The following is a 23,074-nucleotide window of genomic DNA, read 5'->3' on the forward strand; positions in this document are numbered from 1 at the left end:
TAGACATCGAATTCAACGTATTATTACACCTGGACACCGAAATCTATGAAGCGCATTATCTGGATCCCGTCATCGGCAACCTGGGACACGTGGACATCGAATTTAAGATATTAATACACGTAGACACCAAAAACTACGGAGCGCACTATGTGGACCTCGTCATCGGCAACCTGGGACACGTGGACATCGAATTCAAGGTATTAATACACGTAGACACCGAAAACTACGGAGCGCACTATGTGGACCTCGTCATCGGCAACCTGGGACACGTAAACATCGAATTCAACGTATTATTACACCTGGACACCGAAAACTATAAAGCGCACTATCTGGACCTCGTCATCGGCAACCTGGGATACATAGACATCAAATTCAAGCTTGATTCATAAGAATCGACTTAAAAATTCCCTAGCGGCATTTTCTGCCAAGCATAGAGAACCTTCTTTTCCGTTGACTCAATATTTATTATATATATACCTAATTTTTACCTAAATATAGAAATCTTCCTCCTGACCGATAAGTCTATCGACCTAATTTCGAAATACGCGCGCGATATCGAAACTGGCGATACCTGCGCCGCCAGCGTCGAAAAAGTGAAAGTGACGTTTCTCTGATAGATCGCGGCGTTAGGAGGAGGAGGAGGAGTATCTTAAAAATAAATTTTCACATTTGGACTTTGCGTCGCAATATCTCCGCTCGTAAGGCACGTAGCGGAATATTATGAGAGAAACCCCCCCCTAATTGGACCCCAAGCTATCGATCAAGCCTACTTAGAACTTGATCCGTTCACTCGTTATCGAGATCTCAACATCTCGGGTACTCGCAACCCGTCGCGTCGCGTAAAAGAGTCACGGTCGGTCTCGCTCCGCGTGTACTTGGCGCGAGACACTACCGTGTCTCTTGAAATATGTCTTCTTATACTTCGTAAAGGTGAGAAAAGATAGATTAAGTTCCTCGGAGGAGAAGATGCTGGAATGTCCATAATGGAAGTGCCAAGCTGATTACCTCATGTATAAATATACGTGATAAATAATTCCATCTGGCGATTAGATGCGGTCGGCTGTTTTTAATCGTACGGTTATTAATGTCCAAGCATGTCATAATGCTGCGATACAAGAAAGTCGCCGACATAGTTACTATTTATTTTTTGTCACGTCGATACAATTTAATCATCATGTATCATCATGATTATTGCAATTAAAATGTGTATAAGTTGTTCGGTAAAAAAAATATAGAAAATATTAATTGAATTAAGAACTGCGTTGTTTCAAGTAATTTTTAATGGACTAAATATATGACTAGCAATATACCGTACTTACGTTTAAATAGATATTTTCAGAAGTTCAGATAAATTTCGAATAAATGGTTCAAATATAAATTTAGAAACGGTGCCATTTCTGAAAATATTTATAACAGCCTCCTTTTATGACACCTCCAAAATTTTTTGTGATCTCCATCTATATCTTTTAATAAAATTCCATTATGAATCGATATCTATAGGATAAAAAGGCAGAGATTAAAATTAATTAAAAGCCATCTAATATTATTGTCGCGAAACGACATATCGTCGAAGTGCTCTTGTTGCGACGATCGAGGGAGGGAAGATTCTCTCACCGACGCGACGCGATCGACTGGTTGTAAGTACTTACAAATGCTAATAATCCGCCGATCGTTGTATCCTGGTGGGCTGTGTGTGGGAGTGATTCACCGATACAGTGTGCGACAATATTATACCTTCTTAATATTGGTTCACAGGGCACGACCATTGCGCCAGCGGATTATCGTAATGAGAGTTTCTGAAGTATCTAGTTACGCGCACGCGACTTGACCCCGGCACGCACTCTCTCTTTCTCTCTCTCATCGTCGCCGCGCGCCGCTTCGTATATGAATAGAACTAGCCCTCGCTTCGGATGATTTTTATTCTAATAAACTTATCTTTATTATGTGCACCCGGATCACGCTTTTGAAAAGAGCAGGTCGTCGAGAGTCGGCAAGTACTAGCCGAATTGTCGGTTAGTCGGTGACGCGATTCATGCAGTAAAAATACAAATGCTTGATATTTAAAAACTATAAATTTCGATAAACGTGGAACTTGAAATTAATTAAGAGACAATAACGCTTTATATTAACTGTTTGTAACTAGATTGATTACGCTTTATCAGAATGCTATAGATGTGCTGTCGTTTATTCTGGCTCTACTAATGGTAATTCGATGATAGTGGACAATCATTAATTTAATATTAGATATTCTGTATATATGTATGTATAATGCTAAATATGCGCATACAATTAATTCATGCATATATTATACGCAAAAGTTAACTACATAAATAGTGTGTCTTTATATACGTTTCGTGTGATTTGCATGAAAACTTAGGATTCGTGACAGTTACATTTCTAAGTTTTAACCCCATGCTGCATTTTAAGATTTTATTAAAGTCTGTTTCGAATAAAATGTTATGATTTAGGGTTCCGAGAGAATAACTTGCAGCCTTTGTTATATGAGATCATCCTCTATATACAGTGCTCTAAAAAAAATGTACTATTTAAAGAGATCGTAATGTATTCCGAAAATTTAGTACACATTTTCCACGTGCGATAAAAGACACTTGTTTAAATTCGTACACTATTATATTTTCACACAATCCGCAATTGAAATAACGCCACACATTTAACAGCGATGATTATTCGCGTACGGAAATAAATATATCACACAACCACATTATTGAAATATTCTCCGATTATGAAATTATGATATAAATCGAGAGGCATATTACATTTCTATCAACCCTGATTCAAACGTCATCATCGATTTGGGATCATCAATAATCCACACGATGCAATTAATTCCTCGAACCGCGATGACTCCATCCCGTTAACGCCCAGTATGCAAAATCTATTTTTTTTTCTATACGGAACGCATACCATCGATGACTAAATGGTATTAAGTGATCATAACACAAGTTAAAGCTATATATCTGAACAAGGCAATACTGATTGGAGTAATCACTATATTTTATCAATTAATTAATTATTAATATCAATAGTGATCATTATATATATTTTCCCGTTTTAACATGACATAATACCATTAATACGATATAATACGATTTAATATGACATAAAAATTGCACATATTTTATATAATGACTGTTTCAAGATATAAACATTTCGCGAAATTTACGGATTCGCGTGAAGAGATAACGAAAAATAGGTGACGGCAAACAATTTTTATAAAAATATACTCCTGGAAATATCAGTGAATCTCCGATAATTCATACTCGCATTGCATGTTTAATTGGTATTTACCAAATTGTCTTTTTTATCAAACGACTTTCCGCGCGTTAATTGCCGTTATATGGAAAGGTGATAATTAGAGAAGATGCTTTTGTCGCAGCGGCCAAATAGCGTTTATGCGTTTTCCACTCGTCCATACGTACGTTATCCGTCGGTTATCGTGGGCGCCCTGAAAAGCGAAAACGCTCGGAAAGTGAAAACCGACCGAGGAGAGAGACTCCAGCCGGCGCGGCGACCCAATGAGTCAGACGAGACGGCCGAACGTGCCTACTTTTGAATATTTATACGCGCGCCGCCCACTCGCGAATATTAATTTACTGGCGTTGCAAAGAGTACGAGAGCCGTGTCTCTGTCCGCCGCTCGCGTTGGCGTGCACCGTGGCTTCGCGCGAGCACGCACACGCGAAACGCGCCCCGCGACGCCCTGCGACGCCCTGCGCTTCGGGTCGCGGGGACGCGTGTTAAGCGACAGTAAAAGTCACCGGATGTCATTGTCAGCCTAATTAGTGCGTATATAGATTGTGCCGTGCAATTTTGCGCAACATGCAACTAATCCGCGGAATATCTTGAATTGGTATCGAATTATTGTTCCGATGCTCGTTGCTTCAACTTTTATTGTCAGACGCGTTCTCCATTTTTTTTATAGTTTGCATAATTTAAGATCAACGCGAAAGTCAAAAAGCGTGTTACGCAATTTGCGAACAGTCAGGTGATCTCCGAGTTGTCGTCTTTCATTATTCGAACCACGTATCTCTCTTTTCGCAAAATCTTTAATTAGCACAGAAACACTGATGTGTTTGTTTTCGTATACTTGTTATTTAAATTGGTAACAATTTTCTTTGATTTTCCGTCAATACCGAGTTTCAATGTTTTACATTCCGCAAAATTTCGAGGAGACGGAATGCTGTATCTTTATATTGTGCGCCTCGTCTAAAATCCCATCCAAATTTTCACGACTTTAGTAACGCTACACGATATACCTGAAAGTAATCATAAATTTTATGCAAGCATTTGCTTCGCGGAACACCTGGGAGTGACTTGGTGCATGCAATTCCGGCAAACTAGCTGCGCGAGATTACGCGAGAGAATGAAAGCTCGCGAGATTCGCAGTAGTATTCATCGTTCGCCATTATCCGTTTATATTGTTTCCAGATTCCACGTCGATCAAACGTTCTCCAGCCGAACAATTACACGTCTCTACCTTCCTGAGCGGCGCAACATTTTCGAAAGGTCAGTCGTTACATTAAAATAGGTCATCCTATCATCTCTCTTCGTCGCATCCTCCGTATCGCGCCGTTTCTCTCTCTCTCTCGCTCTCTGTTTCCACGTCTACCCCTTTCTCTTCGGGAGCGAAGGCGCGATTCGAAGATAGCCGGTTCGGCTCACGTCATAATAAAATTAAATTCATATCTCTCGGATCAGCAGAACGCGATAGCTACCGCGACATGACCTCCCGCTTATTGTAAGCAAACACGTATGTCCTCCCCCCTTCTGACCCCTGTCCACGTTTCCTCCCGTCACGAATAGTTTTGATTCATGAGACGGCCGGCAAGCCGAGCGTGCGTGTCGCGCGCGCGCGTATGCGTATACACCCTCCTACGTGCCACTGCATCTCGAGGTGTGCGTTTCTCCCCCCCCCGCCTTCACCCTACCCCCCAGGACACCGCGAAATCCGACACTGCATACCAGTAACCCGACTTCCACCAGGCCCTTCTCCCGGTCCCGCTCCTCGCCTCTTTCCGCGCGAGCTCGCGCGCCCGCCACGTTTAAACACGTGTCAACATGTCGGTTGACATAGATTTTTCGTTGAGATAGAGAACCCGAAGAATAAGACGAGCGAGGCCCGGCTCGAACGAGAGGCCTCGATCGACTCCGCTCCGTCGCATGAGAGAAAGAGAATGAGAGAGGAGCAGGGCATGGAGCGGCGAGCATACGCTGGAAACGATGAGGACGGTGGAGGCATGGGAGGCAGGAGACGGCATCTCTCTTCCGAAACCAGTTTGTACTTCTGGTGGACGAGGGGAGCTCTCGTCCCCTGTTCTCCTCGGAGAGCGAGGTGCTCCAGGCGCATTTAACACCGGGAGGCATAGCATCGCTGCATTGTCGGATCCGATCGCAGGAGCATCGTTGCGTCACGTTCCCGCTTAATTAATGCCGCTTTCCGGAGAGCGGGCCGGACGTAATAAAACGTAAGAATAAGACGTGAGAAGCCAATCTAGGCATCTAATTACCCGCGATCCCATATATTCAATCGAAACCTTTAATGAAAACCTTTAAATGTACTTCAACTTGTCAAGTTTTAGAAAGTAAGTTTTGTGACATCAAAGTAATAATATTAATAATTTTTAACAATAATTTTTTATTTACTAGAAATATCAGATTCATATATCATTGTCAATTTAAACGTTATTTATCAAAACAGTTGTGTGAGATATGTGTGTGTGTGTGTGTTACTTCAAATATTTTTAAATTTAAATTTTTAATATTTTTTAATGATGAATAGTGAATATAAATTAAAAATATTTACGTAATAAATACCACAAGTACCATAAATACAATAATTATGAATAATGACGTCTATTGATTTAGCTTAAGCTGTAAATTTTGTTACAAAGTTTTTAAAAATATTGCAAACTATAATTGCACATTATGGTGCATTACTGCATTTATATTATCATAATCATGAGAAATAAAAATTGCAACCTCTGTTATCGACTAGTGCAATAGTGTTACTTTTGTGAGAGGCAACACATTCAAAGCAAATAATGCTCAAAAATAGTGGTTAGATTATAGATCAGCTTTATAAGACAGGTTCTCCCAAGTTTTGTTCTAAGCTTGTTGTGAGCTCGGTTCGCTGAAGAGAAATCTCGCCGCCGATAATTGACACTTGCGATAGCTTGTCGGTTGACAAATGTAGACATCGATCGATAAATCACGGCCACTCCGATAACTTCCCGTTTCCAACGTTCTTAGCGTTCCTAACGGACATGAATCATCCTCGCTGCGAAAGACCGAGGTACGTTACCCGCAAATGTACGTACGCAACGGGGCGAAAGTTGCGATATATCCATTATAATTTTGTACCAAAAGGTGTGGGCGCACATGAGAAGGTGCGTATCGCTTCCGTATGTATAGGAACCATTTGTTCTGGAAAATGGTGCAATTTTGTCTTCCCGGCGCAACGTTGGAACAAATGCAATACCTACGCGGCCGTAATTTAAGCGGCGGGCCTCTCACGTGCCGCGTTGTATTTATTCGGGAATATATAAGGGGGATCCCTTCACACTCCCTCTCTTCCCTATACGCAAGGATTCTACGTTCCGTAATTTCTGTCAGATACGTGTTTAACGTGATGCGGCGGTAGTTTCGTCGATGCACTTAGCGTGCGCGCTCAGCGACGTCTTTCCAAATTGATTTAATGCGGTTGTTGCATAACGGAGTCTGTAAATCTTATAAGCTATGATAACTGAAATTAACGACGATCTCAAAATTGCGTTCCAAGAAAATTGCCTGGCGACTTTTCGCCGAACTCACAATGGACAAAAACTTTTAATGAAATTAATGAGCGAGAGGGAAAGGCAGAATTCGAGCAACGCGAGATCTCTTACGATATGGCAGTGTATATAATGTAAGATTGAAGAAGACCTAGATGATGATCGATCAGTATAGCGCGCCGGAGTTATGACCTAACGAGGCCCTTGCACATGCAACGCCTCGGGCGGTTGCAAGTTCGTCATCCCGGAATAGATCCGCCTCCGAGTCGCAAACAGATACGCAGTATATAAACTAACATATACGTAATTGGCAATTACTCTGCTATTATTTCACGCGATTCTTGCGCACCGCAACTGTCTCCGAATAAGATTTCAAGACGTTCTCTGAACAGATTTCTTAAATTACTACTGATAATATCACAGCTGATATTTGATTTATTGGCAAAATTAATAAAATGATATTTCTTAGAATAGTCGTAACGATATAGAATTTTTTGGATAAATGATTCGTTCACAAAGCTGCTGAATAGATTTTTTTAAGTACAGTTTCTTTACTCTGTTAATTTTTAAAAAGATAGATTAAGATTTCCAGAGCTGAAAAATTTTTAATACCGTGTAATATTTAAAAACAAGTAGTATCTTAATCTGGTTTTCGCACTATTGCGCTTCTTATTCTAGTAGTATCTATAGTATTCCCCGCTCTCGCAGGACCGAAAGGACTCACCTTCGCGCGTTGCACTGTCGGGACTCGGCACGGCTGGCGAGGTCCGAGGGGAGGGGAAAAAATCAACGAGCAGGAAGAAATCAAGATCCCTCGCGCGCCGCGGGCTTTCTGTTTCCCTCGGAGGGGTGAGTGCGTGCGTGCGTGCGTTCGTTCGTGCTTGCCTGCGTGCGTGTTCGGGGTCTCTCTCGCGTGCGGCGTGAGAACTCTTTTTCGGGCCCTCACGAAACGATAAAAAGTAGACGAAGAGGAGGACGAAGAGTAGCACCCGGGAGCCTCTTTCTCTTTCTGTTCCTCTGCTCTCCTTTTCTGTCTACTTCTCTCTCCCTCTCCTTTTCTTTCTTTTTTTTCTTTTTTCCTCTTTTTCTCTCTCCCACTTTCTTCCTCTCTTTCTCTCGATCTCTGCACTTTTTTCTTCCCCCTCGATCGCTTCCCTTATTATGCGAAACGGCACACGAATCTCAATGGCTTTGCGTGATTATTAATTAAGACATTCCTCGTCGAACGATTCGTCAATGAAGATGTCCCGACGCGCGACCGCTCGCTATCCCGCAGCTGTCCTTAGGTCGCGTTAATTATGTCTGCAGGTAAATGGCGCGTCGCACCATTCCTAATTCGCGTGTTTCGGTCATACGCGAATGCGTCGTACGCTAGAGGAGACGGACGGTCGTCAAAGGACCTGCGATATGTCTCGCGACTGCGTTTAGCATACACGAAATTAATTAGTCTGATTAATCAGAGAACTTGACGCTGACTGTCGACGGTGTCCTTTCCCGTCCTTTGAGGAGAATGAGAAGTCAACGATCACGAAACAGTGGCATGTAATTTAATATAATTAGTATTAAAGTGCGTCTATGACTGTAGCATTACGCGACGATTCATTAGTTAGCCGGAACTCAGGGTTCAATCATCCATTCGTCCCGGATCCCTTGCCGGTTCGATCGAGACTCACGACGATTTATGATTGTGGGAATCGAAAGTGGGACGCATCCGCCGCTAATTGTTCCTATCATTTATTTATCGGTTAACCGTCATCGATCACTATCCGATATTTCTTCTTTCGATACTCGGAACCTTTGTCAGCGATTGAAACACACGTAGTTTCGCGAATACTCGATTCAAGTAGCATTAATTGCCGTTAACGCTTATATTAATTAGCTTGCAGCATTGCACGATTCCCAGTCACTTGTCAAACGTTCCTTTGATGTAGCACTTTGATCGCGTGTCCATAGCGTGCATTCTTCGCGCTGCCATTCCACAGAAGCGTGACTCTTGATAAGTGTTAATTATCCAGATATTAATTAGTCGTAATCGCAATTATCATTCCATCGTGCGATTCATTTTAATTGTTTCTTCACTACAATGTCTCTATCGCGGAACAAAAGAATGGGAATTGCACTCGCGCGATCCATTAATTACTAAAGCGTGATATACCGTTATTTATCTGTCTGTTATTAAATGTTGCAATCACTCGCGTCTATTAAACGGCACATGAACTCTGTGTTCGATCGTCTATTCGATAAGCCACCCCGATGTTTACGACCTTTACGAAAGAAAGATCCTCCTTCCTGTCAGGAAACCAGGTTCATGCAACATTCATGGCACTGTCGACAAATGAAAATCCTTAATGCATCGATCCTGTTTACGATCGCTGTTTCATCTAATAGCAATCCAAAACTTTCGCAATCTAGAGACTCCCTCTCGAAAGGAACATGACTTAAACAGCGATCGAGTCGCACGTATTTCCTGCTTTTCCTTTACAATCGGCTAATCGCTCTCCTCAACTCGAACGTTTCATCTTGAAGCGCGCTGATACTCGCTACGTATCTCGCTACGTATTAAGCACCACCGCGCGCGTGTACAGCGCGTTCTTGAAATATTCATTCGTGAAATGATCGAGCCTCGCGTTTCTTCCTCTCTTTAAAAATTCATTCGCAGGGTGAGTAATTGACACAGACGTTTGTTGGTTCTCTCAAGGTCGCCGTCGATTAATAGCAGTTAAGAGAGCCGCGGTGATCCGTCCTTTGATATTATAACGTTATCCTTTATCCTTAGATATCTCTTATGAATCGGAAAGTGAGTTTCGATATGCATTGAAGTCAAATTTTGCTTTGCGCAGCCCAGAGTCTTTTTTTTTATAAATAGAGCCACAGAGATTTGGAATACTCCTCGTTTCTCCACTCAGACAATTCTTTATAAATCAGGATATGAATTTATAGTTGAGCAATTGGAACAAATGTAGCGCGAAATCAATGCGCTCATAAGTTAAAATATATACTTCGTATCCTATCTCCAGGATCGTCTTATTGAATCAAGTTACAAAGTTTGAACGATGGTATACAGTAGCGGCCGAAGTAAAACAAATTTCCTTAGTTTCTCTTAGATCACTGTTTATGAACCGGGAGTTCCGTATCGTCCTCGGTCAATAACGAGCAACAGCAATGTACTCGTACGTTAAGTTAAGTTAAACTTCACCTTCCATCTTCGAATTACTCTCGACGAATTGGGACACGAAGTTTGAACGATCTTTCTCCGGGAAGTAGCAATCGGATTAAAATAAATCCTCCGCGCTAGCCTCGGGTCACTGAATCACTTTTTCTAAACCAGAAGCTTTAAATCGTCTTGCGGAAGATAGAAAATAACTGTCCGCGATGAGCGAGAACCATCAGTCAGTTATTAAGTTAAAATCACATTCTACCTTCTACCTCATTGAATTGTCATATGAACTTCTTAAATTGTGTGTCATCCTTGGACCGTTATTTGCGATATTCCTTGATAAACGAGAAAGACATAAACCACTCATCCGCGTTGGATCAAGTCATATTTTATTCCTCATCTCGTTTTCCTTAATCGTTCTTTACGAATCACGGTAATCTCTTCGCGGGTCCCTTTCGTCTCAGCCTCAGAGGGTCACTGATTTACGGATCCGGACTTGGACGCGAGGGTGGAAACGGTTCACGAGCTTGTCGACGAACCGGGCGCGCACAAGTCGGATTAATTACACCGACAGATTAATCAGTAGCCGGAACTCACTCGACCGAGTGGGTCACAGCATTGGATGCTGCACTGTCGCGGTCACTCGTGGCGACCGCACCGCGGACGCATCTCGGGGGCATTCGCACGCGGGCGCTTCCGGTTAGCCGGAAGCGGCACACACAGCGGAGAGAGCGCACCCTCGCGTTCTCCCTCTCTCCCTCCCTCTCTCTCTCTCTCTCTCTCTCTCTCTCTTTCTCTTTCTCTCGCGAGCGGCTGGAGCACTCCGATCCGCACTCACCCGCTGGATCACCGGTAGCGCGCGCTACCGAACAGCACTGATTCGACCAACACACACAACCGATGACACACACAGCACGCGCGACACACACACACGTACACCGGGCACGTACGAGAACTATCCTCGCTGTCCTCCTCGTGCGTCCGTCCTGACACGTTCGTTTTTTAGAATCGTCGAAGGGATCGAGCACACCGTAGACGGTCGATCCTTCTCGCGAGAGAGTCACGTGGACTAGTTGACCGTCTCAATGGTGTCACACGATGATGACGACGACGTTACGAACGAATCGGCACAACGATCGTTCCGGATCAATCGGGACATCTGTCAACTGTAAAGTATCCTCGAATGAATTCGTCACGATCACGATCTCCTTCCGCCGCGCACCGGTGTCCCTCGATCGCGCTCGCGGAGTGACGTGCGACGCGATAAAACGCGGTCAACGATCGACAAAACGGAATCGGTTTTGCGCGTCCGGGCCACTCGGATGGACCACCGTGATCCGGCCTCGGAACACACGCTCGTTGGACTGTCGTTCGGAGCAGCTCGGGCCGCGGTTTAGTATCAACGTTCGTTCTTGGCTTGCGTCGCGCCCCTCCCGGGACGCCGGTCGACGCCAATCGAGTGCGCGTATACCTACTACGTGCACGTACCTGCGAACCTGCAGGAGGTGAATCCACCTCTTGCCGCCCAGCCTGAATCTTGACTGCGCGACCTGCGCCCGCGCGCATCCCATGCTATGCGATTGCATGTATATATACGTGCCTGCGACGAATATACATATATACGTACGCGTTTGTGGGTGTGGAGCTAGCATATATATAGGACCTACACCCGCGATTCTTAATCCTTTTCTATACTGAATGTAGACGTCAAATAGAGGAAAAACCGTTCGACAGCGATAACGGATTGTTTTCATCGATGCGTTTTGCATATAAGTCATTAAACGACATTTTATACGATTCCTGTAGCAAAATTGTGTGTTAATCGTTTGGATTGTATCGTATAAAATTAATGTAATTAAATTTTGTTTCAATATTTAAATATTCTCTTAATTTTATGTATATCAGATATCCGCAAACTGCTTGAAAGCTTCTTCACGCTTTTTTTTATAAGAAAGAATCAGTACCAGCACCAAGATGCTGTTGCATCTCCCCATGCCAATAAAGTACTTTATGTTATGAGTTTAAAAAATTTATTCGCGCTGTTCTTTTTTTGTAATACCATGGCGGATTAGCCAGATCTGATCTAGACAGTCCATTCCATTGAATCGGATGCGTCGTTTCGACTTCACACTTTCGCTAATTGGCAGACACCAATCTAAATACTTTTAAATATTCGTTTAATGACTGGCCTGGTGTTATTCGCTACTGCCCTCTCCTCCTCACACACACACAGACACACACACACACACACACACACACACACACACCACTCTCTCTCTCTCTCTCTCTCTCCTACTTGCGCGTGAACCCAACTCGACCCGAAAGGCGGATCGATACGATGAAAATGGGTTAACGTTTTACGATCCCGCCTCGCGCCGCTAATTTCGTGCATATTCGGATTAGCAGATACGAGGCGAGATATCTGAGACCGGAATAACTGCGGATTTCTTCGTTTTGTTCCTCTCCTTTTTTCCCTCCCCATTTTTTTTCTCTTTCTTTTTATTTCCTGCTCGGCGAGATGTAAAAATGCGGAATTACCGTGCTCTTATCGAAAGCGTTACGGACTTCGTGCTTCCTGCCTGCATGCGCTTGCTTGCGCGGATGTTATCGGATGTCGTACACGACATATAGATGGATATGCACCGTTTTGTACGCTTCGTTATCCTGTAAATCCGCATGAATCTGCGCCTTCACGAGATTCTTTGTATTCGTGAATACCTTTTACGAGCGCCCCGTATCTAGCATCCGAAAGTGTGTCGCGGTGTATATCTATCAGATGTATATATGCAGCTTTTGCAAGTAGCTGTCATACCGAGTGAACCAGGAACGCTAGCAATTGACAAGTCTGCACGTGACAAACGTGGCAACCGACAGTTTTGTCGAAAATCATTTGCCAGTGACGCTATATAGATTCTCTGCAAAGTTTAAAAAATATATTTGCAAAAGCCGGACATAAATAATTAGATTATTGATACTGCCAATATATATATCAAGCTCCTGCATTTCATATCGAAAATTGTATTCCTGAATTTTTTTCGCGGTTAATAATCAACACAGTTAGATATTAATTATTTGTGATAAATGGAGATATAATCCTTATTTTTTTAATATTTTTTTCTTTTCTCTCTTAATTGAACACTATCGATTTAGTGTATAAATAAATATTTTACATGTACGCATTGCAGTACTATTATTCCGTCTATTCGAAAAACATTTTTCTTTCAGCTTGGAGTATTTTACTTATATATAAAATATGTATAAATAGGGGTGGGAGTTTTACATATATTATAATTACAGTCTCTCATTTGCGGTGTGTAAATTAAACTCTCCAAATGTAACATTTAAAGCTTTATTTAGCAATTTACTTTAAATTATTTATATGAAATACGCAAATATATATGCGGAATTATGATATTAACCATTTAAAAAAAAATGTGATAAACAATTCAATATATCAGTCGTCAGTTATACTGCATTAAATGAAACAACGCTAATTTAGGTATGTAACATAGTAATGACCTAATCAAGTTTTGATGTATTATACTGAATAATTACATAATTTATCAAGAGCTTATATTTATCCGTTATCACACTTCAACGCGTTCTCGCATTATTTATTTTCCGCGGGTGCGATGTATTTTACTTTCTGATCGTAGCCTTTTCTACCCCCCCGTACACTCGAAGGAAAACGCTAGAAGTGTCGTTGAAAGTTTCGAGCACTCAGTCTACCATTATTGTTGGTGGTCCGCTAGAGAGAAACGCGCAGAGAGGAAAGCGCCTATACGCTCGCACGCGCCTCCGTGTGCGTATATGGATGCGCGTCTGTGCGTGGTGAACGTGTGCGAAGGGCGGATTTCATAGTCCATGTAGTTTGGCATCAATGCGAAATCTGGGGTTGGTTTCAGACGCGCGATAAAGCCATTTCAAATTGAATAACAGATTTCTGGGCGCACAACAAAATGCACTTGCCGCAGAGGTTTCCGAAGCCTAGAAAGGGGATTTAAGCGATGCTATGTGTGCCCTTCTCTATCTTCACGCATGGCGCACACGCATTCACACGAGTGTCTCTCCTCGCTTATTCGACTTTGCCTTTAAAGGTGGGATCTATTTTTTCAATTATACTTTTCGCACACTCATACATATACGCTCAACGTACATGGTTTACCATTCAGAAATGGAAGCGATTGTTTCTAAAAATTATCGCACGAATAGACTGAATAGACTTTAGGATCATATCGCGCGTTTACTTTTTCCTTCTCCAATTCAATTCTCAATACAATGCAGGTATACTAATTACGAGGAAATAAACATTCAAACAATGTTTCTGTATTCACTGAAAAGGAACGGTAATCGTTATTTCGCAATTTTATATTGAGCGAACGCTGTTGACATCTCTTGGAATCTTCAATCGGTTCGATAATTTTTGTGTGAACGCAGATGATTCACTTTTGTTTAATTAGTCATATTATCCGGATCCGTTGCGTACACGTTGCTACTCCGGAAACGATTCCAAGTAAATCCGATCTCGGGATTTGATTGCGAACCACAAACGGATTCGGCATGTGTGTTCCGTGTGAGTAAATCCTCAGGAATGCTTAAAAAGGCTGGTAGGAAACCGCTAATTAAAAGCGTTATTTTGTCACTGATCGAGAATTCTCAGTCGAGACAGGAAAGAATCGTTTCCTGCTTATCCGAATTAAGAAATTTTGATTCGTACCGCGAACCGATCGAATTATAAATTAACGTTAAATCTGGCACGTTAAGTCTGTGATAAACGTTTAATGCAATTAAATACACATTAACGTTAAATCTGACATGTTTTACTTATTTTCCTGTTACATTTTATTTATTGTTCTTTTACACCACGTTTATCTACAATAAATTATTGTCAAATTTTAATACTTTTGTGTGTAGGTGTTTTTTTATTTTTACTAACTGATTGTGCGTTGAATTTATCTATTTGCTTACAGTTTAATGTCAGCAACATCAATATTTTTTGAAAAGCGTACATTTATTTATTATCTCTTTTATTTTTAACAAACTCTTTCACATTACATTTCATTCATTGTCACCACATCGCAGATAGGTGTATACGTCGCGGAAATGTTGCATTGTTGTTAGATATTCACCGAGCTTTGACACTTGTTCGAAATAAAGAGGGAAGAGTTCCGAGATACCGCATTACAATACATTACAATTTTAAAGCAGCGCGAGTCAACGAATTCACTTGCCATCGGCACAAGCCGGTATACATTCTAGCGCACAACCTGACGGCTTGCAAGCTCGCGCTCTGCTTCTCGATTAAGCCGCGCGATTAGGACAGGCACCATATTACAGAAGTCCGTTTGATCGCGGCGCTTTGATCAACGCTGTTACGAAAACAGAATTACCATTCGTTCGTCACCGCCGCCCGCCGATAACATAGTCAATTCCAGGCAGTTCCGAACTTCCGCGGCGTTTGCCTATACGGAACTAATATTTCGAAACTTTTCACGGCTGCGACATGACGACGTCTATCTCTCTCTTTTTCTCTCTCTCTCTTTCTGTCGCTCGGCGACTCTCTCTCGCGAGAGAGTTTTATAACGCGAGGAAGAGTTCCCTCGCGCCCCGAAACGAAATGAACTCTGAACGCAAGCGGATTCGAGCCGGCCGCGTGTTATGTATATAGATGGTCACGTAGACGGACTGGTACAGCTTCCGGAATCCAGGGGCTTTTGTTGCGCGAGATTAGCATGCCCTCCTGATGGAGGATTTATTCATGTACAATTTAAACTAGCCGACCAGCGCCGAGGCTTTTGTTCGCGTCTTGCATCGCGCGCGAGAGAACTGACTATAGTCACTGAAGATTGAATAATGGCGTATCGTGTGGAGTAAAACGGAAATCAATATATATAGTTGTGTGGCATCTGCTAATACGAAAAATAACGTGGACGTAATACACCTCTGATACTCGAGTACTTTTTTATAGCTGTGATAGTATTATGTAATATAGCATCATCGCGAGGTAAAAGTACATTTTCTCAAGCATGTGACTAATTGAGCGTGATTTGTATACTCCGTTATCAAAAGCTCGAGCGGTAGACGTGGACGCATCCCACGTATCCCTTTAATCAGATTGAAACGTCTAGCTCGATAAGCCAGAAAGCGCGAAATCAAGAAAATGGATGCTCTCGGTGACTTCCGCTTTCCTATTCGCATGGGTGATGCAGTTTGCCGTGCAATGGCAACGTCATTATCTCGCGACACTTTAACGTCGTTATCGGCAGTGTGGATGTATATTATCCGAAAATTCAATTCCTTTCACTCTGACAACAATCGAGTAAAGCGGAACGGAGGCGCAAGTGTCGCCGGAGTTACTTTATGCTCGGCGCGATGTCAAAAAGGAATCCCGCGATAGACTGCATTAATCGTTCGGTCGTTCGTTATCGCATAAATTGCGCATTCTCGTCGCGAAATGAATTTCCCGCGTTTCCTAATCGAGCGGAAGTGATTTAATGTCGTATTTAATCGCCGAATAACGCCGAGCGCGATAACGCCGATTCTTCGTTGTTATATGTCGAAATACGTTTTACGGCCGTGGGATCGGCACGAAAAAGGATGATAGAAAACAAGATATCGTGAATTTATCCTAAGATATTATTCTTGATTTAAAAAATGAACAATGTTATATTTCCTACGCAAATATGCCAAATAACGTAGCAAGTAGCTTGAAGAACCGATTAAAACATCATCAAGTTATTTGGTAACCCTTTAAATGTTGATTATTTTTTATTAAAATGGGAAAAAATTCAACATATTTTTATTGCAAAAATGTTGTAATATGATTGACGAATTGTGAACATTTGACATGTAAAATTGAAATTTTCTTAGTGATAGGAGGCTATTTTAGAACACCATTTTCCCGTTACAAGCTGGGGAGGTAAGGGGAAGAGGGAATCAAGTATCGTGAATCTTGCAAAGACATCGCGTCTGCAATTAACAGAGAAATGTACTTTGTGTGCAAACAACCCTCCCCTTCGCGCCCACGTACCGAAATGGTAACAACACGTGTCACGTGTGCGCGTTCTCACAGAATCAGCCCGGAGTAGCATTTACGAACAACAGCAAACACGTGTCGCGCCTTACTAAAGTATGCATTACACCGGGGGTAACGGTAACATTAATTGCTCGAAAATTAGTTTTGGCGGTAAAACTCGCTGTCGCGGATTTGCCGGGCCAGCACTCGGGTCGGTAATATACCGCGACAGTAATAACTTGATATGTCTATTAATAATATTAATGATCGTTACAATTAATACTCGGAGGGTCGCACCTTTCCCGTAAACGCTGTTATGCTGTACTTAAGAGAACTGAACTGTATATTAATCCTAAGTTAGATAATTTCCTGACTTTCCGAAATGTAGAACATCTGATAATACGACGGGCTTAGACTTAGGATAACCTAATCTACATCACCATCGGCACAAGAAATATAAAGAATTATGTTAATAAAAGTAATAAAAGAATTATGTTAATATTCTTTTTTCCAAGTTTTTTTACTTACAGAACAGACGTGCAAAACGTAAAGGTGTAGTTTTTATCAAGATTTTTACATTGCAAAATTAGCTAACACGAAATTATATTAAATACAATTGTTTATATTTTTTAAATCACAGACTAAATATAGTGATTTTATTCTCGACGTTTAGGTTGTTAGAGAAGAACGCTTCAAATATAGATATTATTAATTTTTACAATTTTATCTTTTACATAAACAAAGATATATCGAGAAAGATATATTTAAGAAAGTAAATTACACAAAATTGACATGCTGGTAAAATTCGAGATTGCGCTAATGAGACTTAAGGCAACATGTCCGTCTCCTTTAGGATATCTTATCGCGAGGACGTATCGCGTAACGGCGAGAATCTTTTAGCAATGCGAAATTCCAGAGCGCGCGCACGCATTCACTTATTCTTAAAATCCATGGCGGTGTAATTGCTTCGAAGACTTACGCTTTTACGGCGAGAGTTGCGGTCGGCTATCTTTTGCAAATCAGTTTTTTAATTCAGTCGTTTTATCGCTTCGCTTAATGTAACTTGCCCGCGGGAATCGTAAAGCTACAGAGACGGCAATTCCCGGTGGTGCGAGATGAAATTTTCATTGACAGAAACGCTTGGTTCGCTTAAGAACGAACGGGAACATCGCGTTCGTTCTAAATCTTAAAACAGCTACATGCTTTAATGGCCGCGCCGCTGAAAAAGGACGCGCGCCGAACGAATAATGGCCGACATGAAAGCAGCGTATCGCGTATTCCGCCGTTTATTCAATGCTATATGTTTTATTTCACGCCGTTCCAGCTTTATTATCCCTCTCTTAGTTTTTCGTATAAAACGATGCGCGACTGCAGACGTCGTTTTCTCTCATGCTGACAGCATTCTCATAGGAAAGTCCTTTCTCTAATAATTAGTCGCAAGAGGAGAGAAAAGGATGGAAATAATTCTTAACGTATTATAATCTTGGAGATTATATATTTATATAACGCAAATTTTTACATTCATGTTACGTGAACTAACGTGTAAGCCAAACTTTTTATTCTTAATCCTCCTTTCTGATGTTGCGTGAATACTGAAGTGTGCTTAGAACATAGAAATTGAGATAGGACTATAGGGATTACCTTATTGTAAATTATTCCGATGATACCGGATACTTTCGTCCTTCCGAAAATATCCTCTTCGTTCTTTCACTTCTCGAGAAAGAACTTCGCAAGTATATATTTCTCACCTTCAACAAAAGAGAGACATAAAGACCTGACTTGCATTTACATAAAAGCGTATTGACCGTGCCCGTGTAAAGGTCAAGGCGTGATAAGCTGTCGAAGTGCTCCAAGTGCGAGATGAGAGGCAATCATTTGCATAACGGTCACACCCTGAGCGTGATATGTGCACGTATGTTGCTAAAAATGACCGGAAAATAAAATAAGACAGTTAATTTGCGTTAATAAATTAAATAGCGAACACACCGACCTGTTCCGACTTTATTGCTGCATAAAAGGAGGGGCGTCGTTGTCGGCGGCGGCGGCATCGGTTTAAAGACGATCCCGATCCTCGACAACCACACCTTCGTGCGCCACCAGCTCTCGAGTAGTCTCGCGACTGGCCCGATAATTATCTTCGACCGGAGGTGTGCTATTAGTGATCGCGGTTTGACGTGTACAGTTCTTATCATAGCCCCGTGTACACGTTTCCCTCGTAACCTGTTCCCTTTCGGAATATCGTGGCGCTCTTTGCATCCTTTCACACCATTATAGGAGACCACCTCTCCGGTTTCTCCGCCATTGCTTACACGATGCGTTTTACGATAATTAATGCATCAGTTAAAGTGAGAGAGGTAAGGGTGGATGGGAAAAAATGGGAGGGGATATGCCGGTACGCACTTATGCGATCGAGACGAATGAATGAGTCGATGCTTCCACATTTGTCAAATACCTTAGATTTAAACAAAATATATATAGTATTGAATATATGTGTATGTGTGTGTATACATATATCATTATAAATTTATATTTATATTATTTATATATAAAAGTATATATAGGTATTACATATATATACATATATTTATTTATAGCGAATTGTAAAATTATTGCGATTCGAAATTATTAATTATTAAGATTTGAAAAATTATGTTGTATTCAAAGCTAATTTTCTAAAAACGGTAATTAATTTAGCAGGGTCGGAGAAAAATGTTCTCTTACAAAATTAATACTTTACGAAATGATCGGCTTATTGGCCCCCCGCGTAGCTTTTGATCCTGGCGACGACGTATATGTTAACATAATTGAAAAGAACTTTGTGATTAGCTTTGTTGCCGAAATTGCTTTCATCTTGTCGACGTGGGTATCGAAGAAAAAAATACATTAAATCGAAATTGTCAAACGCTCGTATGGCGTTTGAAGTTCACAGCACAAAATTTCAATTTGGATTTGTTTGGCCAACAATCAAAATAAAGTTAATTTTAGAGAGCTTTTAAAATAGTCGACATCGATATATAGATATATCAAATATCATTACATTATAAGAGACGATAAGAAAATTATAGTATATTTTTCCATTATTAAGGAAAAAAAATGACAAAATTTTAAAATGTTTCAAAAAGGTAGAATGTTATTAATGTTATTAATGTAAAAATTAAAATCCGAAAGAAATCTTACAATACTTGGAAGAAATTGGCATAAATCGTGAATGAGTTTTTTAAATTCTTAAGTTATATTTAAATTTATAACACTCGCGTCAGATTTCGAATTATATTTATAATTTTAAATATACGTGTATTTACGTTTGATATACGTTTGTATTTTAATATTATGTAATTGTATCGTGTCTTTTTATTATGTATCTTTTATTCCTCAAATGGTTTTTGTATCACGCGGTATATAAAAGTATAAGTAGAATTATATCCTGAATTCTGACACAAATTATTGATCGCTTACAGTGAACTCAAGACTGATAATAACGAAGATTGAAATAGTCTATATATAACAAAACAGCGATTTTCATTTTCAAAATGGATTAGGGAGATCACGAAGAATACGGAGATTGAAAGGCGTGAAAGAAGAATGTTAGGCAGAGTTACCATCGCGTGCTACGATCCGGTTGTGTATCGGATATAAGTGATAAAAAATGGACAACAGGCTCGACCGGTTCACGGTTAAACCTCAATAAGCGTAAAGGCCGCGTATACAAGTAATTATAAAAGAAGGTTTCAAGTGCCTTCGTGCCGTAAAATATTCATTTTTGTTATGAGGTAAATTACATTTAAACCATATTTCTTTTATAGGAACGTACGTACGTAAACGTGTATGCATTCTGGCAGGTCTAAACGCAAATCGCACCACGTTGGAATATTAAAGCGATGCTTGGCTACCAAAAGAGCTGACATGATTAACCCTCGCGCGCATTTCGCATATATGCGGTAATGTAACACGAGAGATCTTGTTACACGTGTTTTTACGCGCGTTACTCTAAATAATTCGAGGCGCCCTGCACAGCAATGTGTTTTGCGTGCGAAACATATATGATATGATGAAAATAAATTACGATTAAAAAAAAAGAAAAGTAAAAACGACAGGAATCGGTCAATATAATTTCCATTCGTGTACACAAATATTTATCCGTAATATTTCACACGTCTCTCTCCCTTCTACGACATCTTACGCATCCTCGAATATACTCGCCTTAGAATTCTGATGATTCATCCGCATCCGTGGACAACGTTTATAATAGGTGAAACGAACGGCATTCCTCGGCATTCTGCAAAATGACTTTCCCGAAACGTGATTTTTCAGAATCTTCCGGCGGAAACGCAGAAACGATCGGCTCGCATACGACTTTCAGTACGGCGAATTCGCGAGGAATTCGCGGAATGCCGCGACGATCGGCGCTCGCTTGAAAACTTTGCGAAACAGAAAAATTAGATATCCGTTGTCTGTCGTCGAGATTCGGAGCCACGCCGTGAATTTTCTAGGTGGAATGACGGCTCGAGGAGGAGAATAAGGAAGAGAGGAGGAGATGAAGCGCGCCGTATGATGTATGGGACTCTAAATCGAATTTTCGTTCGTTTGTAAACTTTGTTTGCCCGAAGAGTAGCAGGCTTAAAAGGATCTTCCAGCGCCGGGGATGATATTTCCTCGTTATTCCCGGAAAAATTTAACAGCAAAGTTACATTTTCAGCCCGTTTATCGCAGGCAAAAATGGATGGGCAATTATTATCTTTTTGAGCTCGCATCTTATAAATTGATATGTATAAATATGATCTATTTTTGGCGTATACCGCGAGATGTTCACGCTTCTACCAAAGAAATTTTATGCCAGTTGTTTCTACTTTTCCTAAATTACTTGTTTCATTGAAGCAAGAAATAGTGACTTTACTAAACAAAATTAAGTTTCTCAAGAAATCTAGGAATTAATATTTTCAATATATATTGTATTTTTAAAAATAAATTACATCACGACTTAAAAATTTTCACAATTAATATTAAAAAGAAGACAAAGATAATTTTATTTTCTTTTTATTTCAAATTATTTTAGGACATGTCAGAAACTTTTTACATTTGAAAACTGTTTATTCATTATTTCATTTCAGAAATCATTTATCATTATTCAAGATACTGTATGTACAATATGTATAATAATTATTTGAGACGGGAGGAAAATCATCATTTTATATCCCCTGTCTGCGTTATTCTTTCGCGAAAGCAATGATCGATTCCGACGTCGTTGACTTTCCGAGTCCTCGGCCTCTCCTTCTTTTTCTCGTCCTCTAAAGACCCTCTTCTTGCCGCGGCGGTATTCCGGCGTTCGGGTGACAGTGATCGAGCACTGTCATCCGAGCGGACGGCGCATGCCTTACAAGATTCTGTACGCGCCGGCAATTACACTATCTCGGGAATGCCTTGTATCGCTCGAGATTCTCGCTTTTCGCGGCATTAACAAAAGTGCTACGCACCATGATCGGCTACTGGAAACAACAGTCGATCGGATCCGACTGGTCCCGCGGCAAAGTTGCAGCGTCGAGATAACGATGCTTATTGTTAGTGTCGCAAAGAATTGTCGATGCGTTACATGCTGTCGCGTATAATAATGCTTTTTTAAAAGTAATTCAAATTTCAAAAAAAAATGAGAGAAAGAGAGAAGAGAAATTAATTTATGACGTATGCGTGCAACTTCCGTGGACTTTGTACATGTAAATCCCATATTCTTATTAAACAGACATTAGTCTTTCAGAAATGTATAAAATTACAGAGAGCAAGAAATATTAATGTAATATATAGTTACAAAAAATAAAAGAACAAGAATTAATAATCTTCATACATCTTAAATTTAATCTCTATGTTCTTTAGGATTAATTATTTGCGGGAAAAAGTTGAGTGCTAAGAAGTAATACATAATAGATATACATATAAAAACTTGAGTTCAAATTTAAAATGAATATAAAATATAAGAATATATCTGGATACACATAAAATGCAATTGAAATACGAACAAAATGAAAAGCCTATTTATCTCTCTCTTTAATATTAATGAGATCAATTATATTTTTTGCAAGTCATTCTTTCGAAATTCGAGGAACATCAACTTTTAACTTAA

At 40.7% G+C, this 23,074-nt stretch overlaps 2 protein-coding genes across 2 annotated transcripts in view; one reads left to right on the forward strand and one right to left on the reverse strand.

Annotated features, from left to right (window-relative positions):
• The window catches only part of LOC143897200 (latrophilin Cirl), a 470,740-nt gene extending 463,190 nt beyond the window's left edge, over positions 1 to 7,550 (reverse strand). The window contains exon 1 of the mRNA XM_077405633.1: positions 7,515 to 7,550. The gene's annotated coding sequence lies outside the window, so the exon portion shown is untranslated. The remainder of the gene's footprint in view (positions 1 to 7,514) is intronic.
• The window catches only part of LOC143896910 (uncharacterized), a 254,871-nt gene that overhangs the window by 144,727 nt on the left and 87,070 nt on the right, over positions 1 to 23,074 (forward strand). Inside the window, exons 4-5 of the mRNA XM_077405074.1 lie at positions 4,449 to 4,526; positions 7,499 to 7,639. Coding sequence (XP_077261200.1) covers positions 4,449 to 4,526; positions 7,499 to 7,639 — 219 coding nt within the window. The remainder of the gene's footprint in view (positions 1 to 4,448; positions 4,527 to 7,498; positions 7,640 to 23,074) is intronic.

Source organism: Temnothorax americanus, unplaced genomic scaffold (genome assembly GCF_048541705.1).
Source record: "Temnothorax americanus isolate GAGA-0224 unplaced genomic scaffold, ASM4854170v1 Scaffold2, whole genome shotgun sequence".
In the NCBI taxonomy this organism is placed as follows: Eukaryota; Metazoa; Arthropoda; class Insecta; order Hymenoptera; family Formicidae; genus Temnothorax; species Temnothorax americanus.